The following is a 22,804-nucleotide window of genomic DNA, read 5'->3' on the forward strand; positions in this document are numbered from 1 at the left end:
ATATGTGTTACTATTGCTCCCAGGTATTTGAATTGTTCCACCTCTTCAAAGGATAAATTTCCAATTTTTATGTTTCCATTTCGTACAATATTCTGGTCACAAGACATAATCATATACTTTGTCTTTTCGGGATTTACTTCCAAACCTATCTCTTTACTTGCTTCAAGTAAATTCCCATGTTTTCCCTAATCGTTTGTGGATTTTCTCCTAACATATTCATGTCATCCACAAAGAATTATTTGTAGATACACCAAAATTTTGTAAGAACATTTGTTACATAAATCTGACATATTAACTCAACATTAGTAGAATTAATACAAATTACCACTTCATATGTAAATATTTGACTTTTATATAATAGAATATCAGTTTTCTGCATTAACGTTCACCGACACGACAATTGAAGACCCTGGCATTTGCCTGAACTATGTTCCCATCGCTTGTACCGAACACGTTCAATTATTTATTGGCTTGTCCTTTTTAACCACCAATATGCCCACTGCAATATGCTAGTGAATTCTCCCAAACCGAACTTGCAGGATATGTTTCCTTTTCAGTACATTGTATGTTTCATGTCGAAACTTTCGTCTTTTCATTGTCGTTTGTCTAGTAAATTCTGTTCATTAGTGTTACCGGTTATAGCTCAACTGCACAATGGACAAGTACAGGCATAAGTCGGGAGCTGAGAAGCACAAGGAGAGACAGAAAAAATTGGAAGATATTAATATGGCTGCTAGACTACGTGAAAAATATTATGAAGACATTAACAAAGAGATCATTGATGAGCCGAAATATTTAAAATCAATTCATGCCTCTAATTTAGGGGCAACCCCACTGAAACCTATGAATCTCGTAAATAATCTGAGGGAATTAAAACTGGACAGTTTATTTCCAAATATTTGTATAGCTATTAGAATAATCTATGCAATTCCTGTGACAGTTGGTGATGCTGAAAGATTCTTCAGCAAAATGAAGGAAATAAAAAATGTATTCAGATAAACAGTGTGTCAAGAACGACTGAGTAACCTTGGCCTCCTTAGTCTGGAGAGCGATCTTGCTAGTCTTTAAATTTTGATGATATAATTGATGATTTTGCATCAGTCAAGTCAAGGAGAGTTGTTTGTTGATGTTGGACTGCAAGTTAGAAATTACAGGTGTTTAGGAATAATGTTTTATGAATATAATATATTGTGCTAATGTGAAGTTTTTTTAAATTTTTCAATGTAATAACAGTGTAATTTTTAGGTTCGTATCTGTGTATGGGGTTATCTTTTATTTATTTTGCAAATAATTATTATGGTTAGAATAACTGGGAACTTGCAATTGTTACTTTTTTCAGCGGGGATCCGAGTACAGTATTGCATAGGGACCCATAAATTCTGTCGGCGGCTCTGTATATTGTGTATATAGTTCTGAATAATGCGGATCAATTGAGAAGTTCAAAGTCTGATGCCTAGTCTCCCCTCTTGTTCTTTGTGTAAACCTATGTACATTAATTCCATGGCTCATTTCAGACTGAACACAGCATAAGGCTGTTCTCAGAACCTGTCTACATTTACCTTGGCCAAGTGATGTATTATAACTCGAGAAGAAAACAAATGTGAAAATAATACTGGAAGCATCACTTTATTGAAAAGCACAAATTTGAATCTTCATGTTAGTCTCTACTGATTCAGCCATAGATGTACTAACCAAACTTTTAAATTATAAACTGAACATATAAAATGTACATCTGACACTCAAATATTTATTAGATGCCATGGTGACAGTCATACAATATTTTACAGTGAGTCCCAGTGAATGTGTATGTTGGTCATTCATTCATTCATTCATTCATTTATTTTATTCCATAGATCTTACATGAGCAATGAAGCTTTAAGATGTGGAACATGTCAACATTTTACAATATTACAATTACAATTTTTACAAATTTTTATAGTTTTACAATTTAGTAATTTTCTACAATTTTTACAATGTTGTACAATTTTTTTACATTTTGGCGAGATGTAGTGAGATGAAATGAGGTCCGAGGATTCACCAAAATATTACCCGGCATTTGCCTTTTCGGTGGGGGAAACCTCGGAAAAACCCAACCAGGTAATCAAATCAAAGGTGTTGATGCCAAGGACTCGCCATAGACCATCCGGCTTCAGTCCCACGGCTGTGGAAAACCTCGGAAGAAACCAAAGTCCAAAGGGAGATCCAACCCAAGCCCGAACGCAGCTCCGGAACAGCAGCCCAGCGAGTCTGCCGACTGAGCTACATCGATGGCTCTACTAAAAGTATACAATACATAGCCAATCAGATTATTAAATTTACAAACGCAAGCGATCATTCATCAGTTGAGCTATATTATAATACAAAACAATTTAATTAAATTTAAGGCATAAACAATTCAACCAGTTGTGATATACAGAAATTGATAATACATATCATGCAGAGTACTTCAAATTACAAACACAAACAATTTATCAGTAGAGCTATATAGATTACTTTTCAATTTAAAGCATATACAATTCATCGGCCAAAACTATACAAATATATACAATACAAAGTAGCATACTTTCATTAAGCTATACAAATTTGTGCAATTAATATCAAGTAGATTAATTCAATTTATAATCATAAACAATTCATCAGTTGAGCTATACATATCACCATTCAATTTACAGTAGGTCTATATACAATTCATCAGTAGAGCTACACAGACTAGTAATCATTTTAAGAACATATACAATTCATCAGCCAAACTATACAAGTCAAAGAGCAGCAGGTACCCCTGCTACAGTTCAACTATTCTCTCAAGTTTGTTTCCCCTTTATCTGCATGGCTGGTGAGTCTCCTAATGTTTAGCTTATTTCATCACTCCTGACTAGTGTTTATGTTCTCCTTCACACAAGAGAGAGAGAATGAGAGATATCACCACATGAAAGCTGCATGGTTGGTGAATCTTCATTCCCCAAAATTAGGTGTCAGTCTTTGGCAGCCTGCAATGAAGGCATGCAGTGAGTCTGCTAAAAATAAGTGCACTGTATTAGGTTGTTTTTTTTGCAATGGTTACATATTCAGTGCATGAACGTGTACACATTTTAAAAAATAGTACATTAAAAATAAATCGTGTGTCAGGACAAGGGAAAACATTAGACATAAATTTTCTGACCACCCAGCCAGTTCTGTGTAGTAAAAAAAACACTAAACTTAGTAAATGTTGTTGTTTTCTAATGCTAGGCATTTGACCTCTTGCACTCCAATATTTTTCAAAGATGTTATCATGGTCAGCCATTGAAGCGCAGATTTTGAGGTAAACTTAGTAAATAGTTTTAATGAAACACATTATGTGAATTTAGTATCACACAGATGGGCAACATTTCTAGCTGCTACCGTGTGGAAGGTGAGTACCAAATGTTATTAATATTACGAAGTTTTAATATGGCGAAGCACCACGAGTTTGCAGGTGCAATCAATGGCAGTAGTGGAGATGGTCAGCTGCCAGAAACACTGGGATCGTTTGCTGGGACTCACTGTACATCATAGAATATTTTTAGATCTGTGAAATGGAGCAACTGCAGCAAAAATTCTTTTAACACAATGCAAATAGCCTTCTATTATAATGACCTCTGTTATTATTTACAGTCTATAACAAACAGTTGTCTGCTAAATATATGCCCAATTTCATGTAGAATGCAATTAGGGTATGGTATGTCATTCGCAAAGATCTTCTTTGATTTATTTCCATTGCTGTAAATGTCTGAGAAACAATATTTCACAGAACCTGCATCATACGAAATGGAAGGTATAATTCACTATATGAATGTCTGTCGTACATTCACAGCTACAGATTTCCAACGAAAACCTCTTGCAAATCATCGCCATACTGTATGCTTCAACAGTGATATTTTGTATTATGTCCAAAACATTTGCCATTCTATTAATTAGTTTTCAACATCAAACGTAAATGCACGAGAACAAATGATAATATTTTATACTACTTAGTTTTTGCAACGAAAATAGTAGCCTATATCAGAATAAATATTCCCGAAAATCTTTGGCTATCAATTTATGTACATGAAATTGACATTATAGAACTTAGGAGTAAAGTTTAGGCCTATGTTAAAATATGAACATTATACTTTACATAACATGGCTCGTTTGTGTGAAGGAAAAAAAAACAAACAAACAAAAAATAGAATTCGACTGTTAGTCAACTAATTAATGGTTTATGTATAGATTAATCCTAATTTTAAAAAGGCATGCAAAATTATGGTGACAAATTAAGATAATATACTATAGTAATAACAGCACATTTTTGTCAATTACAAAATAATTGGTAGGCGTAAATACAAAGAAAAAAGAGGAAACTTACAGTATGTATATGTGTGTGTGTATACATACATACATATATATATATATATATTTTTTTTTTTCAAATCTAATGAGTCGACATGTTAGTACAAGATGATGAACATATTCCACTTAGCCTCAACTTCTTTCTTTCTTGATAAACCTGAAGGTTGTCAAACTTTCGTTTGTAAAGTTGAGGTAGAATTGTTGTTGGGATAACGCCCTGAAATAGATCCCACCTGCTGTTTATCTGAGATAAAATTGACAACAGCTTTGGCTCACTGCAAAACACAAACTGACAACATTCACTGTCCCACAAAAATATACACAGAGGTTCTTTTTCTACAGGCTCTATAATCCATAGCTGATAGGAATTTAGTGAGATATCCCATGGCTCTGCTGGCAGTGTCAGAATCTGAACCAAATTAGTTGTAATATTCTCTAATACACCACACACTCTGTACACAAGACAGCCCAAAATTTTTGACATACAACAACAAACTAATGACGAATTAATGTCCATTTTGCAAGCAGTGATTAATTTAATTGGTATTGTGCAACCTTCGTCATCTAGTTTACTATTTTTTAGGACTTCTCTTTCTTTATATATGTCATTACTACAGTCAACAACTATGAGTTGAGATCCTCTTCTGTAATCCCAGAATCGTAAAGTTCCATCTCCTGAGACTGAGATCAAAACAGAGTTATCATTTGGGAGAAAAGATAATCCTGTAATGAATTCCTCGTGTCCAAGACAGTATGAATGAATAGTGTACGTATTTGGATACTTTGACACTCTTATCTTCTCATCACGATCACATGTTATTACATATTTCTCATCTGGAGAGACCAATATATCTAGAAGCATAGAAAGATGACCTAATAACAGTTTTCCTTCTTCATGAGGTTTCTCAACCGAAAACCTGTACGCATCACCCGCTTTGTCTGCCAAAACAATAGCTTGTCCTGATGGCATGAATCTCACTTTACTTGCAACACGTGCAGATAAGCGACGACTCAAAACTGAACTATCACTTACCAACCATAAAGTCACAAGCTTATCGCTTGTACATAATACAATCAATCTTCCACATACCGACACATCTCCAGCTACTACGACAGACACTGTATCAGAAGCAGCCCTACTATCTTCCTCACCGCCTAATGTATTCTTCGTGAATTTACTATTTCTAACCGGAAATTCCAATAATTTAAAAGTATGATGTTCTTCGGTGCTCAAGGTTATTGCCTTTGTAGCACATGTTACAAGTAATATGTTTTTATTAACCACCAAGTTGGCCATTATTATGAAATTTCAAAATTGCTCAAATTTTCGTGTTATCCCACATTTCCACGTGATGCAAATCACTTTCACATAAAATGTTCGGACGCCATATATCCGAAATTATATATTATAAACAGTTTTAAATATGCTTCGAATAATGTACAAATACATCACGCACTTCACTTCACTGTTGGATATTTATGGGCGGTGGACGCTTCATCTACAATTTATCCGGATATCCCTATATTTCTTTTAAATAAACGTGAAACTGAAACAAGACTATTCTTTCCCTTAATTCTTACGTTTGCTTTTGCTTTACCTTCGCTGTAGGCAACTCGATTCCTAAAAACCCGCTAAGATACAGTGCAGAAACCGCTAAATTGCTATATTGTAAATGTAAAATAAGATTATTTTGCCGCTGTGAATGTTAAAAAAACCGCTAAATCCCTATAATAATTATGAGCAATCAAGAGGAGTAGTACTCCTCTTGTGAGCAATGTACATTTAATAACTTTTACCCGCTAAACTATGACTGAAAATCGCTACATCTAGCACGAAAACCGCAGAGTTGGCAACACTGGCTACAGTAGCGCTACAGTAACCGTGCAGAAAATCCAAACACCGCTTTGCCACAGTCTACTATATACAGCACAGTCTAATATATACAGTCACGCAACTTCAACACTTTTTTTGCCAACATTTACGACACTAGCGCTCAAGCGGCAGGCAAGGCACTGGTCATAGGGTTAATACAGCCAGCACGTGCTTTAAAAGTATGCGAGATGTTATAATAACGTTTTAATCATGCGTCGGAATAAAGGCAATGTGTGCAATGACGAAAATTGCAGTAACAACATGTTTAAATCTCCGAATTTGTCGTTCTTCAGATTCCCTAAAGACCAAGAGAAAATCATAACTCAGTCATAACCACGCTGTATGTAGCCCACGTATTGTGTTCTATAAAACATTTATTAGTTATCAGTTACCTATTTGTATGTCAGGAAGGAGAGTTTAAATAAAAACAAAGTAAATACCTGTTGCAGTATATTATTGTTTTGCAGAGATCATGTGTAAATGTGTAACCATTCCGATTTTGTATAATGTATCAGATACAAGAAAAAAACACGAATACAAAAATTATGGAATTACTTGCATTAAATACTGTAGATACATTGTATATACAGTTTTTAATGCAAGTAATTCCATAATTTTTGTATTCGTGTTTTTTTTCTTTATATTTTTCAAAAGTTGAATGTTATGTTGCTTCAAGTAGGGATTATGGTGTTAATTTTTTAAGAATTCATGGCGTATTATAATCCTTTTGCAAAATATTCACTTCTTGAATAAATCCAGACTGTGTCGATAAATTTGTGATGTGTTGGTGTAGATTCATGTGGCAGACGTATTAGGTTCTCAAGAAATAAAAGAGCCTTTTTAAATTTAATATAAAAAGCAATCTTTTCTGTAATAATTTGCATGACTGTTATTGGTGTTGAGTTTACATTACCAGTGATTATTTGAGCCTTTCAGAGCAGAAGAGGTATAAGTCAAAATTAGGTAATGAGGTTTAAAGTAAAAATTCTGTAAAATACAGCGCAAAGTAGCAATTAAAATATCCGTCGTGCTATTCACTGACTACTAATAGTTTAAATAAATTCAATATTAACTGCTACTTTGCGCTGTATTTTACAGAATGTTTACTTTAACCCTCATTACCCATTTTTGACTTACACCACTTCTGCTCTCAAAATAAAATTAGGCCTACATTTTCTGAGTTAATTCAAGTAACAATTTTTTCAACAAAATTGTGTATTTATTTGTTCTCACCTACGTCATAATAACAGTAAGTGCATGTAAATTACGTATTATATATGTAGGGTAAGTTAAAATTAAGCTTATGTGTGAAAACTGGAAATATAACCTAAAATGCGGTAAACTTTCCATAAAAATTTAAACCATAATATCAGCACTATTTTTCGACTCAAAATAATAATAATAAAAAAATTGAAAAATAATGAACTTCATAAATCAATGTCTGTAAAATTAAGGTTTAAATCTTCCCCTTTTCTATTTTTAAGTTTACATCAGCGGCCGAGTTTACCCCAATTTGCGGTATAGAAAATAGTTAATTTCTCAGGAAATAGGGAGAGGAGTTCACCACGCGATGTACCCTGCGAGATATGTCCTACAATTTTGACTCTTTTCACAGGAAATATAGAGTTCCAATGGTTCATAAATATATTTAGGAATGAATTGAATCAACCGTCCACGTACAAACAATTATATTATTTAAAACCATGATACAGTACGTGATCAGGGCCATGATTCAGTTGTAAGGAGCAGAAAGAATTACGTTTATTCCCAGCTTCTGAAACTTGTAGATTAACTGCGCGTGAAATTCTTCTAGAATTCTAAAGTAAAATTAATAAGAACCATATACACTTACTGTATAGCATAAAAATATAAAATAAATTACACAAAACCCGTTTTCTGATGTGTTGTCATATGTCGTGTGCACACTTTTAACTTGCCTGCCGCTAGAGGGCTACTGTCGCGCCAGCTGTCAAATGTTGGCATATTTTATACGTATGAGTTGCGCGACTGTATATATTAGACTGTGATATACAGTCGCGAAACATGGGGTGATTTTTTGCATTTCTCGCGTTAGTTCCTAGCTGCTTGGAGCGCTGTGTGTACTAGGAACAATAGACCGTGTCACTGCCATCGTGATCTAATACAGGCCGTAAGGCAGACCATGTGACTCGATTAACCCGATCACGAAGGGCGGCGTTTTAACCACATAAATTAATTGGAACGCATAAAAAGCAACATATATTTCTCTAAAATGTAGTGTAATTGCATTAATAAAATTTAAAACAATGATTAGGAGACACTTCAGACATAATTCCTTGCGAGTTAAGGTGTAATATTATTTTTGGTGTGAAAATTAAGTTGTTCGTATGTGTAATAGACCTACCTGCCTTTATTTCGATTAAATATTGCGAAATTATCGTACATTCATTTATGCACGATTCAATAATTTTCAGTTGCACCGCACGGACATTTAGATATGTTGAAATTATAGGTTATGTTTACTGTCCTCCCAGTTGCCCCTTTCTGTCTAATTTTAGTGGTCTCCAATGACCTGCCATTCATATGGAAATATTATAGGTTATGTTTACGGATAAACTCAGAACACGGACTGCACCCTTTCCCTCTTACTTCAAAATTCCAACCTTGTGCACACACAATAAATTATTGGCACTCAAAAGTGCCTTTTCGTAAATATAATGATGCGCATTCGACAAACGGAGACAAATCTACTCTTTTTAGTATTTTAAGACATAATTTGGTAGGTGCAGTCAATTTTCCCATGGATGCATATTTCAACTGTCTTAAGTTTGCACATTTAGCAAGTATTGAGCTTCGCAACTGTATATACTAAACTGTGGCTTTACCACAGCCTAGCCTGGTATACGTACCATAGACAAATAAATATATACAAAATATATACAAATATATACCGCAGAACAACAAAAATAATAGTCACGAAGCTCAATACACAAGTCTAGAGGGCTTTTATTTTCTCCATTTGTTCTAGATCTTTCTTCTGCAGATACTACCATACTATTTGTAGGCCATAGGCGCGAGTATTGGAATAATTTTTGCTGTGAATAGCACTTTTGCTGTGTCCAGAGATAGTCTATTTATGAGTTTGATGTCAATGATGGCTCTTATGGCTGCGACTGATTTTTCCGTGATGTGTTTGCTGAAGCATGTGCCCGCTGTTTGGAAGGTTATTTCAAGGTATTTGTAGTGGCTTGATTGTTTCAGTGGTTCTTATTCGTAGTACACCAGTTCATGTGTTGGCACCCTTCCTCCCTTTCTGAAGACCATCTGCATAGTCTTGTTTTTATTTATGCGTAGCGCGTTTTCTTCTGTTCGTGCTATGAGGGTGTTGAAACCTTTTTGCTATTTTTAGCGCTTGGACATTGCCGCAGTGATATTGCATAGCAGAGGGCTTATTGGATCACCTTGGAGGACTCCATTCGTTTGTACTATAGGTGTCGATGTTGTTGTTGTTGACTGCCGTAATACACCTGATGATGTGGGTCAGATAGTTGTCTCCAGTTATTGTTTCGAGTTTCTTCATTATGATCTGTCTGTCGAGCAGATCAAAGACTTTTTTGAAATCGATAAATGTTGTGTACAGTTTCCCTTTGGAATGTCTGAGTGCCGTTTGGATGTCGAACTATAGATTGTTTATGGCATGAAAACTGGCTCTCCCCTTCCTGAAGCCGAATTGTTCCTCTGGGATCATTTTATCTGTCAGGTCGTATAGCCTCTTTGTCAGAACTTTTGAGAAGATTTTGAATAGTGCATTATCCAGCGCTATGCCTGTGTAAGCATCTGGCTAGGATGTAGGACTTTTGCCTTTATACAGAACTTTGATGGTGGAGTGTCTCCACTTTTCTGGAATGGTGCTGTATGCCAGGCACTTGTTGAATAGCTGAGTCCACGTCTGGATTAGGTGCAGTGCTGCCAGTTTAAGGTGTTCGTTTGCAATGCCATCCGGCCCTGCTGCCTTTCTAGTTTTTGTTCCCGTTATTGCAGCTAATATCTCTTGCTCTGTTATTTTTGGGAATATTGGGTGGTGCCTGTTTTGTACAGGCAGTGCTGCGTCGTTTCTGCTCTGGTTCAGAATCTCACGAAAGTGGTCTACCCAAGTCTGCGTTTGTATTGTGTTTGGAAAGGAGAGTCTTGTTGTCTTGAGGGCCGTAAAAGAATCATCCATTGCCGATTTGATCAGTTGTTGCACTTCCTTTTCAAGATGGCTCGCCCTTTCTTCTCTCAGTAATTTCTTGTAATGTCTTCTTTTTCCGTTATATTGCTTCAGTATTTCTGTGTTTGATGAATTCCTTGCTCTGTGTAGAAATTTGAACTCTCTCTGCTTTTCTTCATAGCCCTCTGTCAAACCAGGGCTGGGATTTCCTCTCCAGGACGTTTTCCTCTATTTGGGCTGCCTTGATTATGTTTTCTAAAATTTGGGCGGCTTTGCTAATGTTTCCTCTTTCTAGTTCCTTTTATGCTTTGTTTTTTGTGTTGTCTGCGATTTCCGTCAAGATGCTGGTGTCCAGGCTTCTCCTTATTTTCTGGTGGCTCTCAGCTGGTTTCTTTTGTATGTTTTCCCATATCAGTTTGATGTAGACAGGTATATGCTTTCTGATTGGGGTTGTTGATGTGTTTCCCATTGTCTTGGCGTGGGTTGTGGTTACGTGTGCACTGTTTAGGATTAAATCGATGGTACTGGAGCCTTTATAGCCTAAATAGGTTTTGTCTTCTGGGTTGTTTGTGAGGCATACAGTAGACCTTCATTCGTTAGGAAATCCATTACTACGTCGGATTTATGGCTGTGCTGGTCAATAAGGCAATTTAAGTCACCGGAGAGTACCACCGCTTTATTCTTGTCTATTTTTTTTAAAGGCTTCACCCAATGTTTATGTGATTTCCTGAGCCATGCGTTCTGGCTGAAAATAGGCACCTATTATGACTAGTTCTTGGTGTGTAGTACAATCACGTTCGGCATGCTATGAATTAGCTGAGCTGGGGTCAGAAGAGGTTTGATTAGGCATGTAATGCCTCTCGTTGGTCTTCCCATGTTCCCTTTTGTCGTTAGTATTTCATATGTGTAATATCCTTGTAGACTAGTTTCACACGTGTTGAAAGTCGCAGTGAGTATGATGACGTCTGATGTTAGAATGTTTGTTGGCCTTAAGCGTTTGACACTTCCCAGTCCCTCTATGTTCCAAGTCATGACAGTTATTTGTTGGCGCGTCGTCTTAGATGAGACAAACACCTCTTTCTGGATGGTTTCTCCGAAAGGTGTATCTCCTCACAACTATTCCTCTTGGCCAGAATAGTGGATCGTTCACTGCTTCTAGATCATCCAATGGGATGCCTACGCTATATGAATTGAAAAATTGTCCGGCATTTATCACCTCGCAATCCCTCACCTCTATTCCTTTTCTTTCGATGTACGTTTTCAGCTCGTTTTCGATGGAGTCCTTGTGTAGCTTCTCCACATACAGCCACGCTGACCGAGGGCCACTCCTTAGTGTGTTTCTGTTGACGTTTGTTCCTGTTATCGTTGGCGCTTGCCGTCTGATTCTCCTGCGTGTAGTATCTCCCTCCACGGCTCTTCTTCTTCTGTCTTAGGTTCCTCTTGGTCGTTTGCTTCTTGTTCTGTAGTCATGTTGGGTGAGAGTCCGTTGTCTTGTCTGTTTATATTCGCCCCAGGATCCTCCCTTTGGGGCTCTTCGTTCATTTTTTTCAATCTCTGATTGTTTCTCCTTGTTCTGAGCTTTCCGTGGTTGGGCCACTTGAATTTTCATAGCCACTATGGTCGCTTCACTAGATGATTTTTTTCCCAGAAGCTAATTATACATTCCCTTTACTCGCATAGGCTGCAATGGTATCATGTGACTAACTGCGACCCTATTTGCTGGTTTCGCAGTCACAGCTAGTCACGTGATACCATTGAAGCCTATGCGAGTAAAGGGTAGCCTATGTATAATTATTAGCTTCTGTTATTCGAATTCTGTTTGTGTATATTTATAATGAATATATATGTGAATATAGAATATGCCACCCAAATGTTGTGTACTTGCCTCTGAAGGCAATTATTTAACTAATCCGAAAGTCAGTGTATTTTTACTTCCTAATGAAGATTTGCGCTGGAAATGTGATACATGGGGATAATTTTGTCCCAACTGCACAATTTGTGTTAAGTATTTAGGACCAACTAGTAATTAATGTATATAATATGTATAAATAATGTATTGTGCAAAGATAATTTAAAAGCCCCTATCATGTAAATAGTAGGTAGTATTTGAATGTGTATCACCAACTCTGAATAAGAGCTTGTGCATCATCAGCTGATTATGTTCAATATTTGAAAACATTTCAGAAATAAGTGAGAAAATCCAAACACTGTCTAATTTTAAAATACGGTATTAAAATTGTTTGATGTTAGTGTAGGATATCTTGCTCTTAAAGATTTAATTTTAAAACAAATGAATGGAAAGCCAAATGAGAAGTCGATATTATGTATTCACTGAAAGCACTGTGATGTACTTGAACTTTGCTAATACTGTTTTAAAATGAATTTGGGCTCCTGTTCAGCAGTTGAAGCAGAGATATTTTTTCTAGATATACGGTACTCTGATTGTTAATGATTGGAGACGACTTATGGAAGAGAACTCTGTTGTAACATGTGCTATGTTAGCCTTCTGAAAATAAATTTGATGTAGGAGTGGGGAGAAAATCAATTTACAATATTTATTAGAACTAAAATAAAGGAATAATACATGTTTATTAATATTGTCATTTATAAATCTACCTTCCTAATAAGTTAAGTTAAAATTTAAACATAAACGAAAAACAGATCATACATACGTAGCTTCTTATCAGAAATGTTAAGGAAAAATAAGAGTGAAAATAAAGCGATAGCATACGTCATATTTTGTGGAAGAAAGCGCGAAAAATATTTTTTTTCTCTTCAAATTAAAAAAAATATATATACAAAAAAAATAATACCACTGGTTATGGGACACCATGTGCGCATGTGCGAGCAGGTGTGCATGTGTATAGAGAAGCTGCCATGCAGTGTACCAGCTCTCAGCTAAGCTCCTTGCAGGCTCTGTTTACTCAGAGAACTTGCTACAGTAAGGGCCCTTACACACGAGCGACTTTTAGCCGCCAAGGTCGACTGCTTTTTGCAGTCGACCTTAGCGGCTTGTCGCAGGAATGCAGTCGGTAATGTATTTAAATGGAAAATGCCGGTTGCTTTACACACAAGTGCTGACCCCGACAGCAGACTGACTGCACCGCTGTCTTGCAGTCGGTCCCCGCAACCGGCGGCAGCGTTTTCTGCTTACACACAGACGACTTTTAGCCGCCAAGGTCGGCGACACGCAATGCTTCAAAACATAAATTTAGCTGGATATAATTAATATATTTTCTCCTATTTAACAGATTATCATGTAACTTTGTACAGTAGTTACAAGTAGTACATTTTTTTTTGTATACAAACTAATTACGTTTGTACCTGCATAAACGACACTACCCGCTATGGGAGATGTGTTTAGAAAAAAATTAATAACTTTTCTCCTATTTAACAGATATTCATGAACCTGTGTACAGTAGATACAGGTAGTATATTTGTTTTGTACACAAACTTTGATAACGTTTTTATAAGGGAAACTACCCCTTATGGAGTGCACCTAAAGAAAATTAACAATTTTTCTCCTATGTAACAAATTTTCATAAAATTTTTTGCAGTATTTTCGGATAGTATATTTGTTTTGTATACAAACTCTGATTACGTTGGTACAAGGGGAACTACCCCTTTACAGAGAGAGTATCTAGAGAAAAATTAATAACTTTTCTCCTATTTAACAGATTTTCATGAAACTTTACAGCAGTTACAGGTAGTATATTTGTTTTGCATAGAAATTCTTGTTACGTTTGAGGGAAACTACCCCTCATAAATGGTGCATTTAGAGGAAATTAATAACTTCTCTCCTATCTAACAGATTTTCATTAAACTTTGCACAGTAGTGATAGGTAGTATATTTGTTTTGTATACTAACTCTCATTACATTTGTGTAAAAGAAACTGTCCCATTGTAGGAGTGAATGTTGGTAAAATTAGTAGTTTTTCTCATACGAAACAGATTTTCATCAAAATTGTACAGTAGTTAAGGATAACATATTTATTAGCGAGATGTTATTTGGCGAGATGAGAACGAGGATTCGGCATAGATTACCTGACATTCGCTTACTGTTGAAGAAAACCTAAGAAAAAACCCAACAGGTAATCAGTTCAAGCAGGAATGGAATCCATGCCCGAGTGCAACTCCGGATCGACAGGCTAACACCTCAACCGACTGACTCCGGTGGCCTGCAGTATGTTCCTAGCTTTCCTTCTCTCATACTTTTCAGAAGATTCATTGAGTGAGAATCCGATGTATCCAATATGTTCTATGTTTAACACGTCTTTTTCTAGAACAGAGGAGAAATAATAAAAGTTATTCCTCAACGTGCATTATTATAATGCGAGTGAATAATGGCACACCTCTTGCAGTTCGACTGCTGCCGGAACCAATGACACACAACTCCCTTATCGACTGCAGAGTCGCTCATGTTGACTGCTTCTGCCGTCGAAGAACTGCTCATGTCGGGGGCAGACCGACTGCTTTTTGCAGTCGACCTTGACGGCTAAAAGTCACTCGTGTGTAAGGGCCCTAAAACCCCGATAAGACGCTATTCAAGGGACCACATATAAATCGCGTATTAACCGGGACAGTGTATTAGGTGGATAAACTAATTTTGATTTATATACAGTATCTACGAGGGGGATCCAGGAAATAACGATCGTTTTGTTGTAATAATTAAAAAAAATATATTTATTTGAAAAAACAAAGTCTGTTACATAACTGAAGCTTGCTTTACTTCTCTACATAATCACCACCTACATTTAAACATTTGTCGTATCTGTTCACTAGCTTTAGAATTCCCGTGTTATACTCCTCTGCCGCCAGTTCATTAAGCCAGGTGTTCACTGCCTTCTTCAACTCTTCATCACTTCCAAAACGATCCCAAAAGACAGTAGCCATGACTTTTTATGTTGAGAGAGTCTGTTTGAATTTTCTCGGTTTCTTGGGTGGTGAGGGATGATGCCACTGACGTGATTGGCGCTTGGTCTCTGGGGTGTTGTGAGACACCCAGGTCTCATCACCAGTCACAATTTGATCAAGAAAGGCGTCTCCATCTGTGTGATATCGCATCAAGAATGTCAATGCTGAGGCCATTCTCTGAGTTTTGTGTTGGTCACTCAGTTGCCGTGGAACCCATCGTGCACAGATTTTGTGATAGCCAAGATGTTGCGACACAGTTTCACCAAGCAAAGAACGAGAAATGTCAGGAAAAGCAATATGCAATTCGTCGAGTGATGTGCGCCTTCTTGCAAGATTCTGTCGTTCACTTTAGTCTTCAGGTCTTCTGTGATGAGTGATGGGCGTCCAGGTCGAGTTTCATCGTGGACATTTGTTCGCCCATTGTTGAACATTTCACACCATTTTCTCACATTTCTTTCATTCATTACAGTATCACCATACACTTCTTTCAATTGTCGGAAATTTCTGTAGGTTTCAAATGTCGGGCATTCAAAAATCGAATCACACTCCTCACCTCACAGTCGGCGGGATTATCAATCACGTCGTTCATTTTGAAGTAACACAAAATGCACAATGGCGACTTGTTGCAACCAGTACTCACAACATTATGAGAACACATGTTAAGGAAGCCAGTTGACCTTCAAACAAGGAAGGGGAGTCAGCTGTGCGGAGGGTATGTGCGAATGGTCGTTATTTCCTGGATCCCCCTCGTATTAGTATTTTTCTTTATTGAAATACATGATTCATGAAAGGTAATACAGTATTACTCCATTATGTAATTACTGTACTGTATGTTAAAGACATTTACAATATGTACTGTACTTAATTCTTTCGAAAAATGTAATTTATAGTTGTTTGCCAAGTCCTCATGTTTACAACACTTCACTTTCCTGCGCTTACATCTCCCAATGTTGCAGCTGCAGTGATTGAGTCGCGATTTTTTATTATCGTCCTTAATGTCATGATGGGATTCCTAATGAGTCAGAGAGTTGTTTCTGATTAAGAGTACTGTTTTCATCGTACTTTCGTAAGATTTCCAATTTTTCCAACACAGAAAGGCTTTTCGTTTAACACTCATTGTAATCACACTCACAGGCACTTCAATACACTAAAGGACAACAAACTGGCCAGCAAAAATTTTATTACGGCCGAGTGAGGAATGTTGCTTGAAAGAGAGGGTTAGCAAGAGGGTTGGGTATTGTAACTGTATGTAGACTTTAAGCGTGCAGGTAAAGAGTCGAATAAGAAAGTGTAACAAGAGGGTGGGGTATTGTACAGTATGAAGGTTTAAATGTACAGGTACAGGTTAATGGCACCAATAAGTTCAATGGCCAAAATGTTTCATTGCTGTTAAGTACATTGCTGAAAATTACATAAAAAATATTCCACAAAAATAGCGTATTATGCTGGACTTGAGCGCAACAAACGGGGTATTTTATAAAGGCGTTATATATGAAATATTCAGGGACGAGACAAAAAAAGCATATTACAAAGGATAGCGTAATAAGTGGGCGCGTCTTATCGAGGTTTTATGTATTTGTAATACTCAGCACAGGATCTCAGAGATAAAAATCACAACCTAAAACCTATGCTATAAAATTCCTCTATAGAATAGTCTGCTGCCTGTGTCTTTGCATAATGCTGTTGCACAGGGAGAATGCATTTGTCGTTTTTCTTGACTTTTATTTCTGGGGAACTCTAAAAGACAAAGCATACAAAAGTAATTCACGTACTCTGGAAGAACTGAAAAGTAGCATCTGGGAAAACATCACTTCCGTTTCTCAACGGGAACTGATGTACCGGTAACACTTATTAAACATGTGTGACAAAATATGTTTGAAACAAGAAGGCAGACAGTTTCAGCATCTCCTTTCTTAATTTGGATGAATAAATGATATTGTAACCACTTATATTAAATGTAATAATTTTATATTAATACCTTATGGAGTGTCGAATTACTGATACTACACTGTATTTTAACGATACCAAGCTTTCTGCATAAACAGAGTCTATAAGTGGCTCAGCCAAGAGCTTGATCCAGATCACCGCATTGCATTTTTTCTACACTCTAATTAGTAATCACCCATTATTCAGTGACAGATGCTACTGAAATTCCTACATAATCATGTAACTGCTAATCCTTTAAGTTGTCTTTTATGAACTAATCTCCTTAATTTATTTTAAGTATTCTCCTTTTAATATTAAATCTGATATTGACAACATTTTAGTTTCACACTTTGATTCATTTGTGATTCATGTTAAAAAAAAAAAACAGAACTTTTTGTTCTTTGTAAAGTTTATTGTCACCAATGTTGTAACATACCAGTTCTCTATTTCCATGTCATTGGTACCTATTATGACATCAAAATATTGTAGTATTAATACGTAATGTTCATAAAATCTTTTATACTGCTACATTTTGAACAGAATCCAATAAATTATTAATCATAACAATTAAGCGTCTTCAAAAATGTACATGGGATAATCATAAACACCTCTGCAAGTAAACAGTGAAATATATGTACTGGTAATTTAATCGAAACAAATGTACTACTTTTTGCAATTTCAATACTTTATTTCCTTCTGACAAAATATAAATGTCTTTGATGGTAGGAACATGTATCATATATTTTATACTATTTCCAAGTTAATCTGTACCTCATATTGAGTTTCTAATTCACTTTCATATACTTGCTACTGTAATTGGTGTTGCAAATGAAAGAAGGAACTAATAGAAGATTCAATAATTACTTTGTAATCGTAATTATCTAGCAGTGACAGTAAGGTTGTCTAATAATTCATATAAAAAACAATTAGATATACTGGTGCCAGTAGATAAAAATATGTTTCAAACTGTCAGTAACTTTAATGCAAATTATCAAATTAATTTATTTATGAATTCTGGGGCACGAGGGATGACCATTACTTCAAGTATTTGTGTGTTAACTTTAAAGGAAAAATTGTGAAGACAACAAAAGATAGGCGAGTGTATAATGACAAGGAATTGATACAAACATATACACTTAAGAATATAACGCAAATCATATTACATGAAGAATGAACTTTAATGTAGAAAATAGCATAGGGAGTAAATTACGCAGATGGTAATAGTATTATTAAATACGTATACAGAACAAGATATGTAGAAAATGCAATAAAGGATAAATACTTTATCTTAAATTCTAAGTTCAGATGGGCAGAAGGTAACAGAAGAAGAAAAACAATCTAAAATTAATTACAAATTTCATAGTAAATAACATTATTCATAACATTGAATTGAAACACTACTATATGTTGGAATTAATGCAACAAATGACTGTCTATCAAAAAGAAAGAACATAGAGAGTTAGATAGAAAATTTTACTGTACAAACATTTACATACAAATATTTTTGAGGAGTGTGAATTGAGTACCGGTACTGTTTGATTTAAGACTCATTTGTCCAATTCATGTGATATATTAAAAACATTACAGTAAAAAGAACTTGTTCACTGTTAATTAGAAGAAAATTCATTCCAATTCTGTGTAAATTTGAGAAATAATAAAATATAATAACAATACATTTAAATACCGTATATGATGTGACATTGGACTCTTTTCCTTTAGCCATTTGAAATCCATTGTCACATTACATGTTTATTTTCTTCATTTCTAATGGAGATGTAGATTAAATAAAACTAAAATTATAAAGTATAAAATCGATGGGTAAGAATAAAAAGGTTGTATGCCCATAAAACACAATTTGTGGGAAATGGCAAAAAAGAGTTTTTGAGAGTAACGAATCTTGGGATTTTACTTTATTGTCATAATCATTTTTATGATATTTTCTTCAAGGAAGGCCATACTACCTTTGTCCAGAATGAAGATTAGGTACACCGAGACAATCAACTGGTACCAATAACTCACTTTTTCAATTTTTTGGACATAGAACCTTTGTGCTCTTCACCATGGAAATATGAAATGAATTTACAGTTACAATAATTAAATGATTGCAATTTCTTTTATGTACATATAAGTATTTGAATTAAATTCATAAATATTTTATAACATGTATACAATAGAAAGAAGTCTTTGTTTCGTATAAAAAAAAGTACTGAGTATTCCTGATCTGCTACTGGCCATGTTACTAAAATGATCTATCATTTATAAAACTTTTGGTCTCCTTATAGCTAAGATTTATAATCAGAAATACTATTTTCGTATTGAAACTTAAAGTGAATTATGTTATGTTATCTACTATTCTATCTATGGAACACAATTTATTATTGTAACACTGCCTACAATAAGTATATTTTGATTTTTTTTAATTCACTCTCTGACAGACACATCCATTGTAATAAACAATTATAAAGTTTTTTTTAACTATTCGTAATGTAAGACTAATTTGTACCAACATGTTTTTGTTTGGCATAGACTTTATACTTACAATGTATCTTTTAGGTATAATTACATATCATTCATTAGACTGCCCATATACCGTAGACCTGCTACTTCAATGCTTTAAAATATGTTTGTCTTATTTGTCTTATATATATATATATATATATATATATATATATATATATATATATATATATATATATATATATATATATATACAGTAGTATTTATCATCTTTGTGTGTCTGTTGGCGTGAAACATCTCAACTGCTAAGTGAAATTTACTTTTAGCTGTTTTGTCCATACTCAGGGTGTCTATCAGTAACAAAAATTACAAAAAAAATAATTACTTTAAGTAATTGGTAATGAAAGTAACGAAATGTAACTAATTTAAAAGACTCAAATGATTGTGGGTATCGAAATTGCGCATATGGTTCTGCTTCACGTATTTGATCGTACAGTGCTACTGTCTGAGCTGTGGTGATCAGTAGTCTGTGATTACATGCGAGTTTAATACAGTCTAGAAGGCTGGGAGAGAAGTTGGCTGCGCATCCATTGAAATTAAGATCAGAGAACTTAAGAAACAATCTGATGACAGATTGTAAGATGATTGAAATGTGATTAATGCTTTTTCATTGTGCTTATGAGTACCTAATTCAGTTGTGGTAACTAAAAAGTAGGCCTAACTAATTTTTGTTTCACATTTTTGGTAGACACCCTGATACTTTATCAGTAAAGAATTACATAACTGCAATGGATAGGTATCATATACTATGGCTGACAGTTTTTTCTAGAAACCGAATAACTTTTTTATTACTATTCACAGTGAGAAGAAAATTGTTCCAAGTGACCAGATATGAGGTTATTAATACCTACTCGAAAAAAAAATCAAAATACTAGATAACAAAGTTTCAAAATGAATAAATTTACATCATAAAGGAAGCCGAAGTTTTTCCTATTTATGTTATTAGGATTTATTATGAAAAGATACGTTCTATGAGCAGTATTGAATTTAACTGAATTTCAGTAGGAGACACTACAACCCAGCATTGCAACCTAGAAAATCTGTTGTGTTAACCGTCGAACTAGGCACGATCCCAACCCACATACATTAAGGTTTGCTGCATACCAGATTTCAAGTAGGCAGCCCACTTGTCCCTATGCCTGCCCTTTCCGTGCGTCACCAGCCAGTGTTCGGGAATGCTTGTGAATGATATTTGTTGCCAAATGATCACTCTCTTGTACAAGTACAGCACGCTGCACTGTGAACTTAACCTGAACTGTGGTAATGATGACATTGATAAGTGAATAAATGATGGCGAAATGAGTCCGAGGTTCAACGCCTAAAGTAATCCAGCAATTTTGCTTGATTTGGTTGAGGGAAATTCCCGAAAGAAACAGGTAACTTGTCTCAACCAGGATTTGAATCTGGGCCCATTCATTTCAGTCAGACATGCTAATCATTACTCCACAACGATGAATTGTGAGTAACATTAGTGACCATCTTGTGTTTTTGGGTGTTTATTTTGCGACCCTGGTACCTCGTTTTTATCACCTAAATTTAATTCCAAAAATTAATTTAAAATAATTTAATTCATTACTTGTTCCCATGTCCTTCTTATCAAGAAAGTTAAGATGAATGTAATAACTCTGTTATGAAAGTTTTCACGAGATGTATGTACATTAGACTGGCACTCAACTTGAGCGTTTAGTATTTGCCTAGGTCATAAAATCACATAGTTTCATTCATTAGAACAGTATTCAAGTCAAGTTACAGAATATTTGTAGAAATGAAATATGGTGAATGCTAGGTAGCTCAGCTCTGATATTATATGCCAGCCGCAGTCGTAAGTTCCAATTCTGCTTGAATCGTGGATGTCTATCCATTTTCAATCGTTGTCGTAATTGGATCTCATGCCGAACCCATGCAATGTATATTTACACTTTCATTTTCAGAAGAAAAATCGTACAGTTATTGTGTCAAGGGGCAAAATCCTGACAGAGGTAGGGATGTGAAAACCAAAACCTTTAACAGAAGGAAATGTTACCACTGACTAAAAAATGTAGGTACCGTATATTACTATTTTTATGACTGGAATCTACACAGATTTTAATTAATAATTTACTTTAACTGGAATGATACTCGAAGACCTTGAAACATGATTAAATGTCTTGGATGTATTACCGAAGTATGTGAAAAGACTGTATTTATCAAGAAAGGGACTCAGTTCTCATTAATATTATTAGTCAAGTACTCGTGACATGAGTTTGTTTTGGAAAATCATTAGTACTGTAGTAGTGATAAGCTTCATGAGCTAATAGTGCTGATAGAATCAAGTCTTAGTTCCAGCAGCTCTCCTCCATTGGTAGTTGCTGTAACAAGGCGTGCAGGGCTTGGCTTATGGACAGGTGTGATGTCTGGAGATAGCAAAGGTTCTGTGTCACATGTCTTGCTGTCAGATTGCTCTTCCTGTAAAATCTGTAATGGCGGCAGTACCACAGACGAACATACATACAGGAACCAGTTCTGGAAGTAAAAATAAATTTACATTATTTTTGGTCACTGTGTGAATGAACACCAGATTCCAGCATTACAAAGTATTAACTGGTACTGGTGCGGTACATATATGTGATAAACATCACTTGTATCTTTGATCCTGACATATGAAGACATTTCTCCCAATTCATATAGTACAAATGTCCAGAATTTTACCCAAATATAACCACTGTGTATATTAGTAATCTCACAATGGTTCTATGTATAACACTCACTGAGGGAATACAGAAGTTGTGACACAAAGTAAAACGTGATTACTCCTGTAACTTTTTTTACTCACCAAATTAATGCTGCCTTCGAAGTAGTGAAGTAGTTATTTTCTGAGTCAGCATAGCTGTATACAGTGCTGCTACTTTTGGGAACAATATTGTAGGTCATCTTTTGTAATGTTCGGCAGGGGCCTTGCCATTTTGACATTACACAGACTACGAACACTATTTGGGCTTGATTTTATAGACTTAATAGACTTATTTGATGAAGTACCAGTAGTAGATTTAATAGGCTTG

General features: G+C 35.4%; 2 protein-coding genes across 2 annotated transcripts in view; both read right to left on the minus strand.

The window, feature by feature from the left end:
• Positions 1–1,601: 1,601 nt before the first annotated feature.
• wuho (tRNA (guanine-N(7)-)-methyltransferase non-catalytic subunit wuho) lies at positions 1,602–6,157 on the minus strand. Its single transcript, XM_069821435.1, has one exon. It carries the CDS (start codon positions 5,642–5,644, stop codon positions 4,430–4,432), a length of 1,215 nt encoding a protein of 404 aa, XP_069677536.1. The 5' UTR covers positions 5,645–6,157; the 3' UTR covers positions 1,602–4,429.
• Positions 6,158–17,913: 11,756 nt separating this feature from the next.
• The window catches only part of LOC138696451 (adhesion G protein-coupled receptor B1-like), a 78,805-nt gene continuing 73,914 nt past the window's right edge, over positions 17,914–22,804 (minus strand). Inside the window, exon 8 of the mRNA XM_069821438.1 lies at positions 17,914–22,268. Within this exon, the coding sequence (XP_069677539.1) occupies positions 22,050–22,268 (219 nt within the window). The 3' untranslated portion in view covers positions 17,914–22,049. The remainder of the gene's footprint in view (positions 22,269–22,804) is intronic.

Source organism: Periplaneta americana, chromosome 3 (assembly GCF_040183065.1).
Source record: "Periplaneta americana isolate PAMFEO1 chromosome 3, P.americana_PAMFEO1_priV1, whole genome shotgun sequence".
Classification (NCBI taxonomy): domain Eukaryota; kingdom Metazoa; phylum Arthropoda; class Insecta; order Blattodea; family Blattidae; genus Periplaneta; species Periplaneta americana.